The 20,533-nt window shown below is 43.7% G+C and overlaps 1 protein-coding gene across 6 annotated transcripts in view; it reads left to right on the top strand.

Moving 5' to 3' along the window:
- The window catches only part of GLI3 (GLI family zinc finger 3), a 326,969-nt gene that overhangs the window by 102,046 nt on the left and 204,390 nt on the right, over positions 1-20,533 (top strand). For all 6 annotated transcript variants that reach the window (XM_075315145.1, XM_075315144.1, XM_075315143.1 and 3 more), the window contains one exon: positions 2,499-2,741. In XM_075315145.1, coding sequence (XP_075171260.1) covers positions 2,499-2,741 — 243 coding nt within the window. The remainder of the gene's footprint in view (positions 1-2,498; positions 2,742-20,533) is intronic.

Raw genomic sequence — 20,533 nt, 5'->3', positions numbered from 1 at the left:
GTCGGCGCTGAGACGTAGTGAAGATTGTCTGTGTTTCCTCACTGCTCTTGGATCTGATATGTATACATCTAGTGTCCTTTATAGAACTGAAAAGAGAAATAAGTCAGTACCTACGTGTAAAAGTCTTGTGTGATTTATCCTTTCCCTCGCATTCTGATGTCACAGCTGTTAATACTTACTGTTTGCAGTGACATCTCTTGGGAATTCTCTGTTCTTTTTCTGCCAGAGGTATAAACTATTTACATAACGCTGAGCACCAAAGTACAGATTTATCCTTTCAGATGCTATATATGTGCTCTCCGTACTCCATATTTCAAATGTTGCTCCAGACTGGGGTGTATTCTGCAGTTTATTTTGTTTTGTCGTAAAGGAAAGTTAGTAGGGCTATTGTATTGTGACAGCATTGTAGTAGTTTGCTGCTTGTCCGTCCCATGTTTATTTACAGCTGGAATAATCTGAACCAATACCGGCTAATGCTGACCCAGTATACACTGCTGAAAATGTACAGACCCATTGTATGATTTTCTGAGAATACAACATCTACATCATATTTGTTGCGTACCGGATTATATTGCAGAATTTAAAGAGGACCTCTCACCATGTCTCTTTTTTAAGTATTGGCATCCCCCCATGAAATAAGACTTTTGGAGCATACTTTATTATAGCTCTGTTCTGCTCCTCCCCCCCAAAAAAAATATTATGAATAAATGTACAACTGGGTGTGACCATTCTACTTTGTCAAAGAGGCGTGTCACTAAACAATCAGCTCTGATTGGACAGTGTCAGAGTGACCAGAACCCCCCACCCCGAGCAATAACCATGCTAGCTGATAAAGGCCCGTATCTGTGAGACACATTGCGGCCATATACTGCTTTGTTGGGCTTTCATTTTGATGGTTAGCATGGAAAACTATAGTTTTGCTGCTGCAGGAATAATGTATGTCCACCTTAAATTTGTCTCTGCTCTATAAACTATTTGCATGGGGTTTTCAGGAGTTGGACCCAGTTAAATCCCAGTTTGGCATCATTAAAAAAAATGTCAGTTGATGAGACAAGGCCTTTAAGGAATCTTTGAACAGTAGGTTTAGTGCAGCTTGTGTATACCCTTCTCATCTATTTGGATTATTTTAAGTTTACACAGATGCGGAGTCTTTTTTTTCTTTCATCCGAGTATGGAGATCACACATGAGCCATGCCAGATGTTGTAATCATGTGGTATACCGGCATAGCCATACTCCACATGTCCGATGTACCTTTATAGTGAAGCATTTCAGTTTGACTTTTCGTGGAACGTGTTATTGATAATCACTTTTTCTATCCAAAAGAGAACAGCTCATTCAGTTGTTAGCAGTAGTTGGCCACTTTAGTTTTTCACACTACAGCAATTAAAAAAATGCCAGTTCACGTATTTGCAGTTGTCAGCGATTGTAACATCACAAGTGTGAAGTTTTTCAGAGCGAGATTGGTGCACCTGGCAATTAAGATATAAGTATCCATCACTTGCAGATTGCTTCCTTGATGCACTTTTGAGTGTACATCTTTTTTGAGCCTTTTGCGTAAGTTTTTTTTTTATACTTTAGTGCAGTTTCAAATATAATATTGATCCATGGCAATATAGAGAGTAGGGAAATAACATACATAATACGATGGCATTGGTGTTTGGTAGGGTACCCACAGCAAATCCATCCAGGTTTTCTTTTTTTATCCTGAAAATATACAGAGGAATAATATACCTAGTTATAGTCATTATTTGTGTTCCAAGTTTTGTGATCCCTATAAGGTTGGGGTCATATGAGCGTAGAGCATCCGTTGCAGTATGCTAAGGGAACTCAGTGCAAATCCTGCTGCGAACATGAGCCAAGGGTCATCCACTGTGCTCCGATTCTCTCGCATGCGAGCATCGGTGAGAAGATGGAAAGATCAGTTTCTCTATCTTCTCCACTGCCTTTCTTGGAGTCTATCACACTGCATTTGAATGTCATCCAAGTGCACTCCGATGTTTCACACTCAACCATAGACTTGTATCGGTGTATGTGATCCGAGTTATGCTCCCATACACAGCATGCGGGCATTTTTTTCTCAGCTCGTTTACAGCTAAGATTTGCATCATTTAATAACATTGGGCCAAATGCAATCGGATTTTTTATCAGCTTGCACTCTTCCAATTCATACGCTTCTGTGACCCCGGCCTAAGGGTGGAGTCACACTTTTGTGTGACTCGTGTGAGAATCGTGTCACCTGGACTGGATGGTGGCTCTCCTGACAGGGGCCTGTCAACCTCATAAAAATACATGAAGCTGACCTGTTCCTGTCAGGAGAGCCACTGGCTGGTCCAGCCGATACGATGCGATCTTTGTGCGAGTCTAATGCAAGTGTTACGTCATCCTTATAGTATAGGTGGCGCAGAACATTTTACATTGTAGTGTATGAGTCATCATAAATACATGAGTGGAATATTTTTACACTGTTTAATTAAATGATTCATACTTTGTTTTACAGAGGATGAAAGCCCTGGACAGACATTTCATAGGGAACGAAGGAACGCAATTGCCATGCAGCCACAAGGCGGACAAAGCCTTGGCAAAATCAGTGAGGAGCCTTCTACATCCAGCGAGGAGAGGACCTCTTTAATAAAGAAAGAGATTCATGGATCTATTACACATCTGCCTGAACCCTCCATTCCTTATCGGGGGACCGTATTTGCAATGGACCCTCGAAATGGATACATTGATCCACACTATCGTAAGTACTGCATAGATTCATGTAAAAGGGGAATGTATTGGATACTTCAAATATTTCTAACGTGTTTACATCATTGCTTTCTGGGCAGTTTTCTAAGCAGCTCTGAAAATTTGCTAGTTGATCTCAATAGCACAAGGGATCTTCATCTTGTAAAGGGTCAATGGTAAAATGGAACTCAAACCAGACCCTGCAAAATGCCATGACGGCATCACATATATTTCTACTTACAGAGCGATCCATTAGTCACGGAGCCCTATTTATTGCATCTTGTCAGCTAAAACCCACATTCCATTTTGCCCTCTCTTGTATAGAAATTTTGTAGAAGTAGAAAACTGTTACAATTATTTTCTTACTTGTCATCATAATGTGATCCTTTTTTTATATTATTAATAATTTACAGGACCATATACAGTTTCCGATGTTAAAGATTTGCAATGTATCCTTAAAAAATGGATGCTTCATAGATGTTCCTTATGGGATTGTTTTTTTTTTCTGCACACCCATAGACTTGAATGAGTGAGTCTCATCCGGCATATGGAAGAAACTAAGCATTTTGTGTTTTTTTTCACATGCAGTTTCGGTCAGTGAAAAATATCACTCATCTGCACTGCCCCACAGAATAACAGTGGTGTTGCCCTTTTTGGATGGCACTTGGACCAAAAATACCATTGTGAAAACCTATCCTTAAAAATAGTACACTGGGTGGGTGACTTACACTACGTATTTCTGCAGGGGCAACATATTAGGATAAGACTTATTGTTCTTTGTAGCAAAAGTAGGAAAAATCTAATACAGTCCCACCAAGAAGTACATGGCCATTCTTTATAATTACTCTAATTACTCTTAGTGCTTTCTATCAGAGCAGGTAACCGCCATCTATATCATTCATGTGAATAACCATTTTAATGCTGGTAATTTATAGGCCCAATATAGAATGATCTTCAGGTACCGTTTTTTTAGTTTTATGAGATGCATTGGATTATAAGACGCACCCCAAATTTAGAGGTAAAAAAAAAGAGGGTCTGTCTTATACTCCAATGGTGTCTTACCGAATGGGGCGGCAGCGGTGGTGGAGCGGGGTCACAGGAGGCAGGGGCAGTGTTGGAGTAGTGCGATGCTGCGGGCGCTGTGGGGGGGCTGTGCTGGATGCAGGCACCGTACTGGCTGTGTGGAGCAGGGTGGTGTGGCGGGTGTCACAGATGCTGTGTCGGCGGTGCAGGCTTCAAAGTAATGGCGCCCAGAGTCAGCGCGTGCGCATATTGAGCTCTTGGCTCAATGACAAGCCGAGATCTCATCTGCGCATGCGCCACCTCCGGGCGCCATTTTCCTTAAGTCTGCGTCTGAGAGATCATGGGCTGGAGGTGACACGTGCACATATCATATCTTGAGAGCTCCATTTGCATACGCGCCATTCTGGGCCATTATTTGAAGTCCACACCGCTTAGAGAGCCTTTCACCCGCCAAACCGCCCTGCTCCACACAGGCCCCACGGCAGTCAGCACAGCCCCCACTGTAGCCAGCACAGCGCCCTGCAGCCACCACAGTCCCCACCGCAGCCAGCACAACTCCTCGCAGTCAACACAGCCCCCGGCAGCCAGCACAGCCCCCACCGTAGCTAGCACAGCATCCCGCAGTTAGCAGAGCGCCCATTCTCCACCTCCCGGTAAGCTATATTAGCATTATGAGATGCACCCCTCATTTTCCTCCCAAATTTTTGGGAAGAAAAGTGCATCTTATAATCCAAAAAATACGGTATAAGTGACCAAATTGAATCTGCTCTTACTTGAGGGCCTGATACAATAAAGGGTCAGGATATGTGTGCTACCTTGTTTAGAGGCTTCAAGGGGTGTTCCAGGAATGATAAATCATCACTTATATGGGCGGCACGGTGGCTCAGTGGTTAGCACTGCAGCCTTGCAGCGCTGGGGTCCTGGGTTCAAATCCCACCAAGGACACCATCTGCAAGGAGTTTGTATGTTCTCCCCGTGTTTGCGTGGGTTTCCTCCGGGTACTCCGGTTTCCTCCCACACTCCAAAGACATACAGATAGGGACTCTAGATTGTGAGCCCCAATGGGGACAGTGTTGCAAATGTATGTAAAGCGCTGTGGAATTAATAGCGCTATATAAATGAATAAAATTATTATTATTATTATTACTTATCCCTTATCAACAGGATATCTGATAACTGCTTGGCTGAATGAGAAATGGCCTCCTTAGATCTGCCATTAATGGAGTGTTTGTACGGTTACTCATTTTTCAACCCATTTAAAACAGTCTGCAAAAAGATCAACCACATCTGTCAGGACATTTTTGAAAAATTCCCTCAGAGCCTGGATCCACTCCCTCCCGAACCTCCAGCTTACTTTCAATATTAAAACATGTCGCAGAAGAATAAGTGACCTGGTTCCTCGCTTCTTGCCCTACAACCTGCACCAGTGACCCTATTCCCTCACATTTCCTTCTCTCTCTCCCAGCTGTCACTACCTATCTAACCAAAATAATTAACCTCTCTCTTTCATCAGGTACCTTTCCTTCATCATTTAAACATGCCATCATAACTTCTCTACTTAAAAAATCTTCCCTCGACCTGCTAACTACAGACCAGTCTCTAATCTTCCCTTTATCTCTAAACTCCTGGAACGCTTAGTCCACTCTCGGCTAATCCGCTATCTCTCTGAAAACTCATTTCTTGATCCCTTTCAATCTGGTTTCCACTCTTTACACTCCACCTAACGGCCCTTACCAAAGTCTCCAATTATCTATTAACAGCAAAATCAAATGGTCACTTTTCCCTATTGTTTCTCTTAGATCTCTCAGCTGCTTTTGACACTGGATCACCAGCTCCTCCTCACCATGCTCCGCTCTATTTGCCTCAAGGACACCGCTCTCACCTGGTTCTCCTCCTATCTCTCTGACCGCTCATTCACTGATTCCTTTGCTGGCTCTTATTCCCCTCCTCTCCCCCTCACCTTCAGGGTTCCTCAAGGCTCAGTCTTGGGTCCCCTCCTCTTCTCTCTACACACCACCCCAATTGGACAAACCATCTGCAGATTTGGTTTCCAGCATTATCTCTATGCTGATGACACCCAATTATACACATCATCTCCGAACATCACCCCTGCTTTATTACGAAATACCAGGGACTGTTTGTCTGCTGTCTCTCAAAGCATGTCCTCCCTCTATCTGAAGCTGAATCTCTCCAAAACTGAGTTTCTTGTGTTTCCTCCCTCTACTAACCAAACTATACCCGGCATCTCAATTACCTTCGATGATTTAATCATTACTCCCAAGCTGCATGCTCTCTGTCTTGGGGTTATATTTGACTCAGAACTTTCCTTCACTCCCCATATACAATCACTCACTCGCACATGCCACCTGTATCTTAAAAACATCTCCAGAATCCGACCATTTCTCACCTACGAAACTGCAAAAACTCTTACTATTGCTCTTATTCATTCTCGTCTGGATTATTGGATCTCTTTACTGATTGGTCTTCCTCTAACCAAACTTTCTCCTCTCCAATCCATCCTGAACGCAGCAGCCATAGTCGTACTCATGTCCAGCTGCTTCACCGATGCCTCCACCTTATGCCAGTCACTACACTGGCTACCTATCAGCTACAGAATACAATACAAACTTATATCTCTCACCCACAAAGCTCTCCACAGCTCTGCACCACCATATATCTCATCCCTCATCTCTGTCTATCAAACTACCCATCCCCTCCGTTCCGCAAATTATCTTAGACTAACATGCTCCATAATACGAACCTCACACCTCAGTCTCCAAAACTTTTCTTGTGCTGTGCTAGTTTTCTGGAATGCACTACCCCAAAGAATGCGACTAATACCCAGCCCCCAAGTTTTTAAGAGTGCATTAAAAACACATCTCTTCAGACAAGCTTATCATAATAACTTACTAACCTAACTCTCCCCTGTCCCACCTTCTAAATGCTATTCCTAACTCCCTCCTATTTCTGTCCTCACCTCCTCCATACAATCAATAACACGTAAGTGCACCTAAAAGGTTACTGTGTAATGACCGGATCATTCATCTTTATATGAAATCAATAAATTATCACAACGATTTATCATAACGATGACCAGATACTACAAGCATGCTTTACCTTTTGTGTCCCCCTATTTCCCCATAGGTTGTAAGCTTTCGAGCTGGGCCCTCATTCCTACTGTAGCTGGTGAACTATGTGCTATTTTATTTTGTTTTTGCTGTATAAGCCCCCACCTGATTGTAAAGCTCTGCGGAATATATTGTCGCCATAAAAGTAAACTTTATTATTATTATTATTATTATTATTATTATTATTATTATTAGTAGTAGTAGTATTATTAATATTATAATTTGTTGGATACAATCATTTTTCTGCATTTGTAAAAATCATCATTGTCGGTAGTACATTGTCCCACCTAATGAGGAGGTGAGCTGTTGATAACTTGATACTGTATAGTTATGGACAGGCCGATGATATTAGAGATTGTTAGTGTTTTGTGATCTTGTGTATATAAGTTAGCAGACAACCTCTTCTCAACACTGTAGCTAATCGGTGGTTGCTTGTGTAAATAGGCGATTTTTGGGTATATGTGTCACTCTCATAGAGATTGGATGCAGTGGGATTGCCACAAAAGATCCCGTTTTTGGCATTCGGTTCTCATTGGTCAGACGTAGAGTTGAATGAGTCCCTAACTATTCGTATTCGCTATACTCACAATGAGTACTATCTACTACTTGTGTATTCATTCCTAATAGTGTGTGCAATGCAAGTCAATGGGGAAAAACTCACAAAGTAACGAGTAACCCGAATGCTGTATTATATTTGCGAGTAGCGAATAGTGCAGAATTCGGGTTACTCGTTACATTGCTAGTATTCCCCATTGACTCGCCTTGCACATGCTATTCGGAATGAATACGTGAGTATTAGACACTACTTGGTATGAGTATAGTGAGTATGAATAGTTAGGTACTCGCTCAACTCTAGTCAGACCCCTTTTGATTTAGTAATGGATCTAGTAATGGATGGTTTATGATTTGTTAATACTGGACAATCCCTTTAAGAATCTAGTTTTTGTAGATACTCATGGTCTCATCAGAACACGTTTAACTTTTAAATGGTCTGCATTTAATAGCTGTTCTATCGACAAGTCCTTAGAACTACAATTTAGATTGAAGAGCATGGCTAGGGTTATCTTTCCGCATTCAATAATTAATTTTCCTTACAAAATAAAACACAATATATTTTCCTTTCAATTCATATTAATGTGAGAACAACAAGTTCCCTCCGAATCAGATTAAAAACAAGCAGTTTGGTAATAAAGTTCCTCTGGAGGTGTCGGAGCTTTCGCCTTCCTATTACAGGTTTATCGGGAGGCAGGATATGACTTTGCTGTTTAACCTTTTGGTCTCCAAATCCAGATGACACTTGGCGACCTATGAAATGGGCCCCAGTCTGTTCCCCCAGCCTCAGTAGTATTCACCAGAGTTTAAGGTTTATGCTAAAAGGTCATTGACCAGATGACTGATTAGCAGGGACAGCTGATTAGTGCACAGGTTCTGCTGGAAGAGAAGTGGCAAGGATAAAAGCTAGCGTTATCCCTTCATTAGTTGGTAAGCAGCATAAAAAAAGAAATGCTCACTCATTGGGGAGCAGATCAAAGTGCTTCACAACTTTAATAATTTTCACCGGCAAGTCTTTATTTTGCAGCGGTTTACAATAATGAGACAACACATGTGTTTTTTACTTAGAAGCCCCTTCCTAAAAGTTATTTATGAGCAATAGGCATCTTTAATGTTTTTGGAAGAATCCAGTCGATGTAATTTTTTTAAGATGTTGAACCCTGGTGTGAATTAGGGACCATTTAATATAAACATAAGTATGGATTTATACTGTATAACATGCTGTAAAATATGACTTGCAAGAAAAAGCTGATAAAAGTTATTAGGCCACATGCACACACTGGGCATTTGGTGACTTTTCTTTACCTCAGTATTTGTAAGTAGTTATGAGTGAGCACTACCATGCTTGGGTGCTCGGTACCTGAAACGAGTAGAGATGAGGGAACCAAAAAATACAGAATTCGGGCCCTTTATGTATGCAAACCACTCATGCGAGCATCGCTGTGCTTAGGTACGCTTGGTGCTCAGCCCGGTGCGAGCCACTTGCAGTGTTTGAACGGGGATGTACTGTGCACCAAACAAAAAAATGGAAAAATCTTGCCCACCCGCCCCCGGAAGTGATCTGTTTATGTCTGGCTTCATGTGGGTGGAGACCCAAATGGCCCAATTAGTGACATCCATTGGATTTCAGGTCAAGTCCGGTCCCAAAACGAACTTTATCTAAAGAACGGCTGAACCCACCGAACCGAACTTCCACAGGTCCTCTCAACTCTATTAACGAGCAGAATGACGGGTGTGACTCAAGTCACTCGAGTTATCTCCAGTGATAATGGAAGTCACTGGAGAACTCAAGATTTTTCCAGAAGATCTTCCGGAAAAATGCTTGAGTTTCCCATTGACTTCCATTATGCTTGGTACTTGTGACGCACCCGTCTGAACATGCAACCTGCTTGTTTTGAGTATCGAGCATCCAAGCATGGCAGTGCTTGCTTATCACTATTTGTAAATCAAAAGTGGTGATGTGTTTCTATTATACTTTTCCTCTGATTGTTCCACTCCTGGTTGTGGCTTACAAATACTGAGGGGAAAAAACTCACCAAATACTCACCATCTACTTGTGGCCTTAAAGTAATTTAATGCAATGCACTTAAAGCCTGCATTTAAAGTAAAAAATTTGTATGATAACAGACTCGTGATACCCCCACAATCAGCTGAGTGAGCGTGCCGCTATGCTCTGCCAGGCACCCAGCTCAGTACATCAGGTAGTGGCCATTACTGGACCTGCACTGCAAGTAAAGAGTGAAGCATTTGTGGTGCTATTCATGGCCACTACACAATGTATACAGTTAGTGTGTATTGTGTTCCTGGATGACAACTTCTTACATTTTCGGCTCTTCTTTTTATAAGCCATCGTGACACAAAGTCATGTGTGGAGTGATGTGGGAATTCTAATTGTCAAGATTGCCAAGTAGACCTGTATGTATAAGGCCCTGTGTAGTTTTTGATGCGTCTTGGTGCAGTTTGTTGCCCAAATATGCATGTCTTTCCTTATCCCAGCAAAGCCTTTGAGAAATAAGAAATGTTATCACCGAGTTTCTTCTTTTTTCATTGCAGTTTTTGGTGCCGAAAAAAGAACCACCATGACAATTCTTTGGTTGTTTTTGACCTGCGTCTTGCCATTGAAAACAGTAAAAAAATGTATGGGCAAAAGCGCACCCAAAAAACACACTAAAAATGCACGGTACAAACGCATGCGGTTCTTGGGCGCGTTTTTCGGCCAGAGGGTTGTGTTTTTTGCTGAAGGCACAAAGCTCCAGCGTGCGCACATAGCCTTAGTGTTGGTAGCAATATGTTTTGTGTCCATATACAGAGTATTTGGGTTTGTTGACCCAAAAAACAAAATCAATACGAAAGTTACACGTTTTCCTTGTGGATTTTCATGCTTATGCCATAGTTATCTGCTATTCTTTTGTAATTCGGAAAATCTGTTTTAGGCTATGTTCCCACAATGAGTATTTGGTGAGATTTTAATGCTGCACATTTTCTGCACGTATAAGCTAAATTAGGTTGTTTGGATTTTTTCATTTGGTTTTTTAGTGCACTTTTTATATGCTTTTTCTTTGTTTTTCTGATACTGCAGTTTGTTTTTTTTTTTTTATTTATCATGTAATAAATTAAGCTGCTTTGTTTTTGTTACTTCCTGGTATTTGGCTTTGACAAAACTTTAAATATACATACATGTGCTGATTACATGTCTGTTTTAGCGTATTTTTGGATCCTATGGTTTTTGCTTCTTTTTGGCTTTATTTTGATACTTTCCGGTATTTGGCTTTGACACAACTTTATTGTTTCATTCATGTGTGGATGATATGTGTTTTTAGTGCACAATCCACAAACTATGGGGAAAATCCTCCCACAAAACTCAGCATGCCCACAACATACAATGACGTAAAAAAAACCCCACAATGCAAGTCAGTTTGCGCAGCTTTACAAGAAAGCGCAACTTAAAAAAAGGCAAATTGCGCCAAAATAACTGACAAATAAAATGGCTCTATTGACCGGGATACATTTGTAACAAGTCTGTAACTTTTTGAAATGTTGCAAATGATTAATCAGCCAACCAGACTGGCTTGCAAAGTCTCCTTAAGGAGAATAGTGTTCCCCCGTGGAATTTTAGGGGCATTGCAGCTATAAGTCCCCTTACCTGGCAGCCAGACTGGCTTGCAAAGTCTCCTTAAGGAGAATAGTGTTCCCCCGTGGTCCCCACATAGCTTTCTCATGAGCCAGATCAGACACCCCCATACTTTGCACTGACGAGGGGCAAGCACCCCGAAACACCGTGTCTGCAAATTGGGATTCTGATCTGGCTTATATATCCTGAGTCATATTGCAAAGGATTGTCGAAAATCCACTTGTGACTTTTAGGATCGCTACTTCCAATAGGTGGCGCTGTGCTAGAGTTTGTCTCCTTTACTGGAGAGACAATTTGAATATTTCCCAGAGGGGCATTGCAGCTATAAGTCCCCTTACCTGGCAGCCAGACTGGCTTGCAAAGTCTCCTTAAGGAGAATAGTGTTCCCCCGTGGAATTTTAGGGGCATTGCAGCTATAAGTCCCCTTACCTGGCAGCCAGACTGGCTTGCAAAGTCTCCTTAAGGAGAATAGTGTTCCCCCGTGGTCCCCACATAGCTTTCTCATGAGCCAGATCAGACACCCCCATACTTTGCACTGACGAGGGGCAAGCACCCCGAAACACCGTGTCTGCAAATTGGGATTCTGATCTGGCTTATATATCCTGAGTCATATTGCAAAGGATTGTCGAAAATCCACTTGTGACTTTTAGGATCGCTACTTCCAATAGGTGGCGCTGTGCTAGAGTTTGTCTCCTTTACTGGAGAGACAATTTGAATATTTCCCAGAGGGGCATTGCAGCTATAAGTCCCCTTACCTGGCAGCCAGACTGGCTTGCAAAGTCTCCTTAAGGAGAATAGTGTTCCCCCGTGGAATTTTAGGGGCATTGCAGCTATAAGTCCCCTTACCTGGCAGCCAGACTGGCTTGCAAAGTCTCCTTAAGGAGAATAGTGTTCCCCCGTGGTCCCCACATAGCTTTCTCATGAGCCAGATCAGACACCCCCATACTTTGCACTGACGAGGGGCAAGCACCCCGAAACACCGTGTCTGCAAATTGGGATTCTGATCTGGCTTATATATCCTGAGTCATATTGCAAAGGATTGTCGAAAATCCACTTGTGACTTTTAGGATCGCTACTTCCAATAGGTGGCGCTGTGCTAGAGTTTGTCTCCTTTACTGGAGAGACAATTTGAATATTTCCCAGAGGGGCATTGCAGCTATAAGTCCCCTTACCTGGCAGCCAGACTGGCTTGCAAAGTCTCCTTAAGGAGAATAGTGTTCCCCCGTGGAATTTTAGGGGCATTGCAGCTATAAGTCCCCTTACCTGGCAGCCAGACTGGCTTGCAAAGTCTCCTTAAGGAGAATAGTGTTCCCCCGTGGTCCCCACATAGCTTTCTCATGAGCCAGATCAGACACCCCCATACTTTGCACTGACGAGGGGCAAGCACCCCGAAACACCGTGTCTGCAAATTGGGATTCTGATCTGGCTTATATATCCTGAGTCATATTGCAAAGGATTGTCGAAAATCCACTTGTGACTTTTAGGATCGCTACTTCCAATAGGTGGCGCTGTGCTAGAGTTTGTCTCCTTTACTGGAGAGACAATTTGAATATTTCCCAGAGGGGCATTGCAGCTATAAGTCCCCTTACCAGGCAGCCAGACTGGCTTGCAAAGTCTCCTTAAGGAGAATAGTGTTCCCCCGTGGAATTTTAGGGGCATTGCAGCTATAAGTCCCCTTACCTGGCAGCCAGACTGGCTTGCAAAGTCTCCTTAAGGAGAATAGTGTTCCCCCGTGGTCCCCACATAGCTTTCTCATGAGCCAGATCAGACACCCCCATACTTTGCACTGACGAGGGGCAAGCACCCCGAAACACCGTGTCTGCAAATTGGGATTCTGATCTGGCTTATATATCCTGAGTCATATTGCAAAGGATTGTCGAAAATCCACTTGTGACTTTTAGGATAGCTACTTCCAATAGGTGGCGCTGTGCTAGAGTTTGTCTCCTTTACTGGAGAGACAATTTAATCAGCCAAAAACATCTGGAAACCCTAAACTTCGCCTACAATGGGGAACATTAAAAATAGACTAACACATAAAATTGATTTAAAAAAAGAGTAGAAGATAAATAAAAAACATAAAAAAATACCAAAAGTTAGGTGCTAATGCAATTATGAATTGGGCCCAAAACTGCAGCGTGTGAAGAACTGTTGTACCTTGTCCTTTGGTATGATTGTTTTTGTATTCAAGAATAAATTCATTAAAGCCAAATAATGCAAATATTTCTAAAATTCCAGTGTTCCCAATATATACTTAGAACAGAAGTCACAAAAAAGTACAATGGCATCAATGTTTCAAACAAATGTGCTGTGTGCTTTTTTATTGCAGGATGCCTCGGCATTAGAAAGCCTCTTCAGTAAAAAAAATGTCTACTGACAAGTACCAGCCTGGTGGAGGTCAAAAGGACACAGGCTTGGCCTCTGCCGCATTAATGGAGCCTATAGATCTCCCCAAACATGCAGAACGTTCACTACAAACGCAGGATCACAATCAGTGGAGTCTATTTTGTAGACAGAAAATGATCCAGATTGTTAAATTGTGTGAAAAGCTCGAATCCAAGAGAAGCCCAATGTGGAGTTGCCTGGGGCAGAGTCCTGTCCGCTGCTTACCACCACTACTGATGGAAAATGCCGGATTCAGTATAACCACCCTCTTGAGGTTCTAGAATGTTCTGCTTTTTGGGGAATTGCTATATAACACAGGATATTAATTTACAATTGTGGCTTATGGAATGTTGGTTAAATGTTTCACAAAGTCGAAATGAAGTGAAAAATTGGCCATACTCCAGAGTTTACTATTTGCCTTTATGCGTGAAAAAAACTGTGGAAAGTGATGAAGCTGAAGACCGTAGGTGTTAGTTGGGTTCATTTAAAGCTGGTGAGATCACTTCGACTGCTTTTCATTAACCTATAAAACTCTAGACTGAGGCGCTTACATTCCACAGTATTTTCAGAGAGCCATGGGGGTTTATACAAGCAAATGATCTAATTTCAGAGCCCTGCAGCTGAACGTGCAAAGAAAACATGGGTGATGACAAATGCCACTTTGACCCCCTCCACCTCAGCCCTAAATGTCACCTCTTAAATGTGTCACAGGTGCCAGTGATAGCATTTGGCATAATGCAGAGTCGGCAGAGAACTTTCTCAGTATCCCCAAAGGGTCAGGCTTCTGTGTCCACTGTAGTCATTGCTAAAAAAAATAACAAAAAGTCCCAGCACCTGGGCTGCGCAGCACCTGGCAGCGCTGATATAGTACATGCCAGGCGTTGTGTCTGTGCCGGTGACATGCACAGATTAACTCCACCAGTAAAAGCTCCATGTCTTTGTTACAAGTTTCTTACTTTTATTTAACTCCCTCCTAAAATAAATGTCCATACTCTGTCTGCCAGGCGTTACTGGAGCGCAGGAAAGCAGCGTTTACCGCGGGGCCATTGATCAGTGTGGCTTTCTTATTGTTCTACCTTGACACATTTCATGTTCTTAACAAGGAAATATTTTTTTTTACATATTTTAGGTCAATAATTACAATCACAAAGATTTGTTTTATAAGGCTACGTTCCAACGATGAGTTTTTGATGTTACAGATTTTCTGCAGCATTTAGCTAAATTATGCTACTTTTACTTGCGTTTTTTTAGATGCGTTTTTATAGGGTGTTTGACGCTTTGGTTTTGCCTCTTTTTGCCATGTCATATTTTATATAAAGCTGCGTTATTTTTGCTACTTTGCAGTATTAGGCTTTGATAGTCTCAGTTGATACAGTCATGTGCAGATAACAGGCACTTTTCATACTTTTCTTCAACGGAAATGCAGTAAATATGCATGTGCATTTTATACCTGTGGATTTTTTGCATGTAATGCAAGTTTATGGGGAAGATCTGCACATAAAACTCAACACACAAGAAAAATTCAGATGTTACAAACACACGCAGGTCAGTTTACACAAAATAAATAAAAGCCCAGGACAGGAGATTTCTATGAATCCCATACACTGTGCTGGAACTGTCAGGGTATGTTCCTACGTTGCACATTTAGGCTATGTGCGCACGTTGCGTAAATTCATGCAGTTACGCTGCGCTTTGTAGCGCAGCGTAACTGCATGCGTCCTGCGTCCCCTGCACAGTCTATGGAGATTGTGCAGGGGCCGTGCGCACGTGGCGTTTTAGAGCGCAGAGCTTCGGCTACTGCCGAAGCGCTGCGCAAAAAGAAGTGACATGTCACTTCTTCCATGCGCTTTGCCGGCAGCTCCTGCTCTGTCTATGGCAGGAGCTGCAGGCAGAGCGCACGTTCTCGCCGGCACCATGCGCTTCAGAACGGAGCTTTTCAGCTGCGCTCTGAAGCGCACCTTTTACGGTGCTGGGCTAGTACGCAACGTGCGCACATACCCTTAGGGCTCGTGCGCAAGTTGCGTAATTGCATGCATTTACGCTGCGTATTGCACTGCAGCATAAATACATGCGTCCTGCGCCCCCTGCACAATCTATGAAGATTGTGCATGACATATGCGCACGATGCTTTTATGAACACAGTGATTTTGGTGCTAAAATTTTGACCCAAATCCGTGCATTCATAAAATGAACATGTCAATTATTTGTGCGCTTTGGAAGCAGCTCCCACTCTGTCTATGGTGGGGGCAGCAGCCATAGCGCATGAAATCGGCTTTTTTCTACAAAAAAACTGCATCCATTATGCAGTGTTTCTGCAGCGATTTGAAGCGCACATGTGCTGTCAAATCACTGCAGAATATTCAGCAGTTACGTGCGCATGAGCAGTAAGGTGCAGATTTTCTGCATCTAAAGCTGCTGCTCTTGGCAGGAAAAACGCTGCTGAAAAAAACAAAATCTGCAAGGAAAAAATCTGTGACGTGGGCACAGCACTTCAGGATTCTCATAGGCTTGAATGTTTTGCTTTATCCCATGCATATTGATTAAAATCTGCAAGAAATAACTCATCAAAAATTGTGCCCACGCTGATTTTTATGCAAATTTGGAGCAGTTTATCATGCAGATTATTGCCCAAATCTGCATGTCTATCTTTCTCCCAAAATGCGAAAATGGCAATACCTGGCAACGGATGAGATAGGAGATGAATCCCTCCCGCCCCTCCTCAGCGCTCACCCTCCCCTCCTCAGTGCCGACCCGCCCCCCGCAGCTGTGGTCCGATCGCACGAATAGACCACAGTCGAATGACACACGCATGACACTCGACTCCCGCTGTGCTGCAAGCGTGTGCCAAGTATCATGCAAGCACTCTCACATAACCCCGTGTGGCCTCGGCCTTAGAGGAGGAGCATTTACAGTTTCCTGTGTGTCGCCCGGGGACCAGGGGGTACTCAGATCCGGGCCACAGGGTCACTTCTGTGGGTATCACGGTAGCGTGACCCGGTCTGTGATCCCAGGCTCCACAGTAAAAGGGGGTTTGTTAAGGGAGATTGTCCGTGACGCCACCCACGGTTGTGGTGATTGGGACACCACCGCTGCTCTTGACGAGGATCCCGGGAGTGATGGTATGGAGCAGCTAGATGTTAGTTCTCCCCTCCGTGGGTAGCGGGTTGGTTGTCCCGGGGCCCGGTGATGGGGTAAGCAGGGAGCATGGCGCAGTGCTGCAGTGCGGTGCCCGAGGGCACGGGTGTACTCACAAGTAAGTCACACGGAGTCACTGGTAAACTAGGAATTGCCGGTGTCCGCAGCCTTCGGTACGGGGGTGTTAGTGTCCCACACACGGTGCAGCAGCCCTTGTTGTTCTTTCCCTGCAGCCAGGTGCCTTTCTCTCCACTCTGTTCCTCTTTCTCCTCAGCCGGGAACGGGGAATCCACTCCCCTGTAGTGATCCGGGTACCCAGGTACCGAGGGGCCACCGCCCTGCTCCGGCTACCTCTGGCCCCTTCCTCACTACAGCCTGTCCCGGCCCTCTCGGAGCATGCTTCACTATCAGCCTGGGAGCTACAACTCCAGACTCCTCTTCTGTCTCCTCTCCACACACTCTCTGCCCAGCCCCTCCCCCCTGCTCTGCTTTTCTCTTACCCTGGGGGATGTGGTTTGTCTTGCTGCACCGGTGTGAGATCAGATTACCAAGGAGGATTATCTCTTTCTGTGACAACCTGGCTGTGCCAGGGCGTCACACCTGTGTTCCAGAATTGTAACGTATCTGTAAAAATCGGATGCTATACTGTGGCTCCGTATGGCATCCGATTTTTTTCTTATAACCATCCAAATTCGTAGCATGCTGCAATTTTTTTTCACAAACAGATTTGGTAAGGGAAAAAAATCGGTTATCAGCAATGCCCCATTGAATAACATTGGTATGAGAGTTGTCTGATTAAAAATCAGACAGCACGCTTCCGATTTATACAGTAGTGTGAGCAAGGTCTTAGAATCTGACTTACCTAGAATGCCTGATAGCTGAAGTTGGGCCGGGTCACGCTTTCACCCTGCACGGCTGCCGCTTGCTGGACAGGAGTGTACAGCCGTGTCGAGTGATGCGACTTGATTCATGCGTGAGTGACTCGCAAGTGTGGCACCGGCCTAACACAGATCCCCTGGGTAAAGTAATTGCAGGTTATACATATGCAGGCGTGGCCTTATTTCGCATTACCACTGGTTTGTGCTCAGTTGTACCAGTAACAGTGAGATTGTTCTGTAAGTGGTTATAATCCCTGAGCTGCACTTACTGCTCTTTTGCTTCCATTTCTTAAGAATTTTTACACTTAAAAAGTAAAATGAAAACACTATATTATTATATTGATCTCATACTTTCTGCTTTAATCCATGTATGGCACTGCTTACAAGAAGGCTGTAAAGTAGATGAATGTTAAAAGTTTAATTTTGTGCTAAAATACGTTCCGTGGTTATTTGATTTTTTGGAAACTGTGAAGCACAAAACCAAACATGCGTTTGTGGTGTAAAATTCTTTAATTTGCATTATTTTTTGGAGAAAAGGTTGGCACAGGATTGAATTTTCTAGAAATGGCTGTTATTATTCAGCCAGGGAGGACGGACATGGGTCATAAAAAAGGAGCTGCACGCTAAGCTAAGCAGGGCTGAGTCATATATACAGGTTTCATGGAGGAATTTCGTCCTGATTCCTTAAAGGCCGGTATGAATCAAACACTGGCTATGTTATTGCTGCCGTGTATTTTTTACCCTAAAACGTTACAGCATTTTGGAGAAAGCTTACTTTGCAAAGCGGTCAAGAACTATGTGCCTTAGATGATTAATCCGAGGCAGGGCTCCAGTGTCTCCTCTCTGCCCTTCTGCTCTACACTGACAGGATGAGGACTTGAACTCTAGCGCCTCCTATTGGAAGTAACAATAAAAGTCAACATTGACCCTGTAACGAGCCTTGTCACATGATTTAGGATGAAAAGCCAACCAGAATCTCATTTGCAGACACAGTGTTTCGCAGTGTTGTCCCACGTCAGTGCACAGTATGAGACCTTCTTTGGCTGTATAAGGGCAAAGTCACACTTTTCCCCATTTACGGTAAGACAATACTGCAGCTCAGATCTGCAAGTTTATCCTCAGCCCTAAACGGACTGAGGAAAAAATCGCAGCATGCTGCGATTGTCTGCAAGAGCCGTATCATTCGCACCCATACAAGCCTATGGGTGCGAGAGAAACATCGGACTGCACTCGGAGGTTATCCAAGTGCAGTGCGATATACGCACAAGCTCACAATGAAGGAGATGGGAGAGATTAAGGAACCACAGTAGCATGACACTCAGCTCACACTCAGCACAGCCTGAACCGAGGGTCATCAGCATATTGCATCAGTTGGTCTCGCATCAGATGCGATACTGAAGTGTGACTTTGCCGCAAGAGGCTCATGACTGGAATCCAATGGTAACATTTCACATGTGTGAGGAGCCTTGTGAGCCATGCAGTGATCTGGGAAATTATATAGGCAAATTGACTCTTCAGAGAGGAAGAGGACTTGAACTCTAGTGCCACCTATAAGCTCTCACCTAGCCAAATCAGATCTCATACTTTATACTGATGCAGGACAATGCCTCGAAACACAATGTCTGAAAATTGGTAATCTGGTTTGGTTTTTATACTATGTCTAAACGAAGGCTCATTAAAGGGTTGATATTGACTTTTAGGATTGCTGTTTACAATAGGGGGCACTAGAGTTTAAGTCCTCTTCCTCTCTAAAGAGGCAATTTGCATGTTTAATTTCCCAGAGGAGCATTACATAACCCAGGCATGATGGACAGGTCACTCTCCCTATACACACACACAAGGTAGATACCTGTAATTCATTTCAGAGGAAAGCATACATGGCTGCTATAACACAGTGCCTGATACATGCTGCCTATGGATTGGCCACAGTGCATCTTCTGGTTGGTTCCCTTTAAATAATAGACTAGGAGGAAGAAGGGATAATGCACATAGTTTTGGTGATACTGTATCTATGTACAAACGTATTTTGCTAGTATTAAAACTATATAAGAACTTTTTATACATACACAAAGATATGTCTTTAGGGCAACCAATCAGATTGAGTGTTTAGCTGCTCTGAAAAATGTAACGTTGATTCTAATAATGGAAAACAACACCACCTATGTCACGTTAGTTTTTCTGCATTTGTATGAACCAATCAGACTTCAGATGTAGTTGGGAGAAACTCCATGGAAGATTAGAGGGGTTGTCCTGTAATAGGCATTTGATGACATATCTATAGGATAGGTCATCAGTAGTGAGGGTCCAACATATGGGACCCCCGCCATCAGCTGTTTTTTGCTCTAGTGGCAGCTGGTTATGAATACTTAATTTTGTCTATGCGTTTCGAAGTGTAAGGGTGCGTGCCCATGATCAGTGTTTGCTGCGTTTTGGATGCAGCATGCCTTAGCTGCATGCAAAACACTGCATTGTACAGTACAAGCACAGTGGATGGATTTCTAGAAATCTTGTGCCCACTGTGCTTGTTTTTTCCGCAGCAAACACTGACCTGTGATGCGGCTTTCCAGACCGCAGCATGTCAATTGTTTTTGCTGCGGAATCGCATGCATCCTCCGTAGGGAGAACACAGCGAGGAGATCGCAGTGCCCTGAACCCTGATCGTGGGTACAAGCAGCTGCGATCTCTTGCGTTCTCCTGCGGAGGGGACTTGCGGTCCTGCAGGTCAGGACCTGCTGCGTCCAGGACACAGTGAGTCCTGATCGTGGACACGCACCGTAAAACGTTTTCTTCAGGACATAAATTACTAGGTAAGTTTCTGTCCTGAAGAAGAAGTCAGGCTGGGGTCATACGGGGGACTAGTGTGATCCTCGCATGACACTTGGCTCGCGCTGGCAACACAGCGGGAGCCGAGTGTCATGCCAGTGTCACTACGACTGAGTTCCCATCATACGATCGGACCACAGCTGCGGGGGGCGGGCCGGCACTGAGGAGAGACGGGCAGGCACTGAGGAGGGGTGGGCCGCTGCTGCGGAGGGGAGGGAGGGATTTATGTTCCTCTCTCCTCCGTTGCCGGCTA

The sequence above is a fragment of the Anomaloglossus baeobatrachus genome, chromosome 6 (genome assembly GCF_048569485.1).
Source record: "Anomaloglossus baeobatrachus isolate aAnoBae1 chromosome 6, aAnoBae1.hap1, whole genome shotgun sequence".
Lineage (NCBI taxonomy): Eukaryota > Metazoa > Chordata > Amphibia > Anura > Aromobatidae > Anomaloglossus > Anomaloglossus baeobatrachus.
The sequence above is the reverse complement of the archived record's forward strand: the minus strand, read 5'-3'. Positions and strand labels throughout refer to the sequence as shown.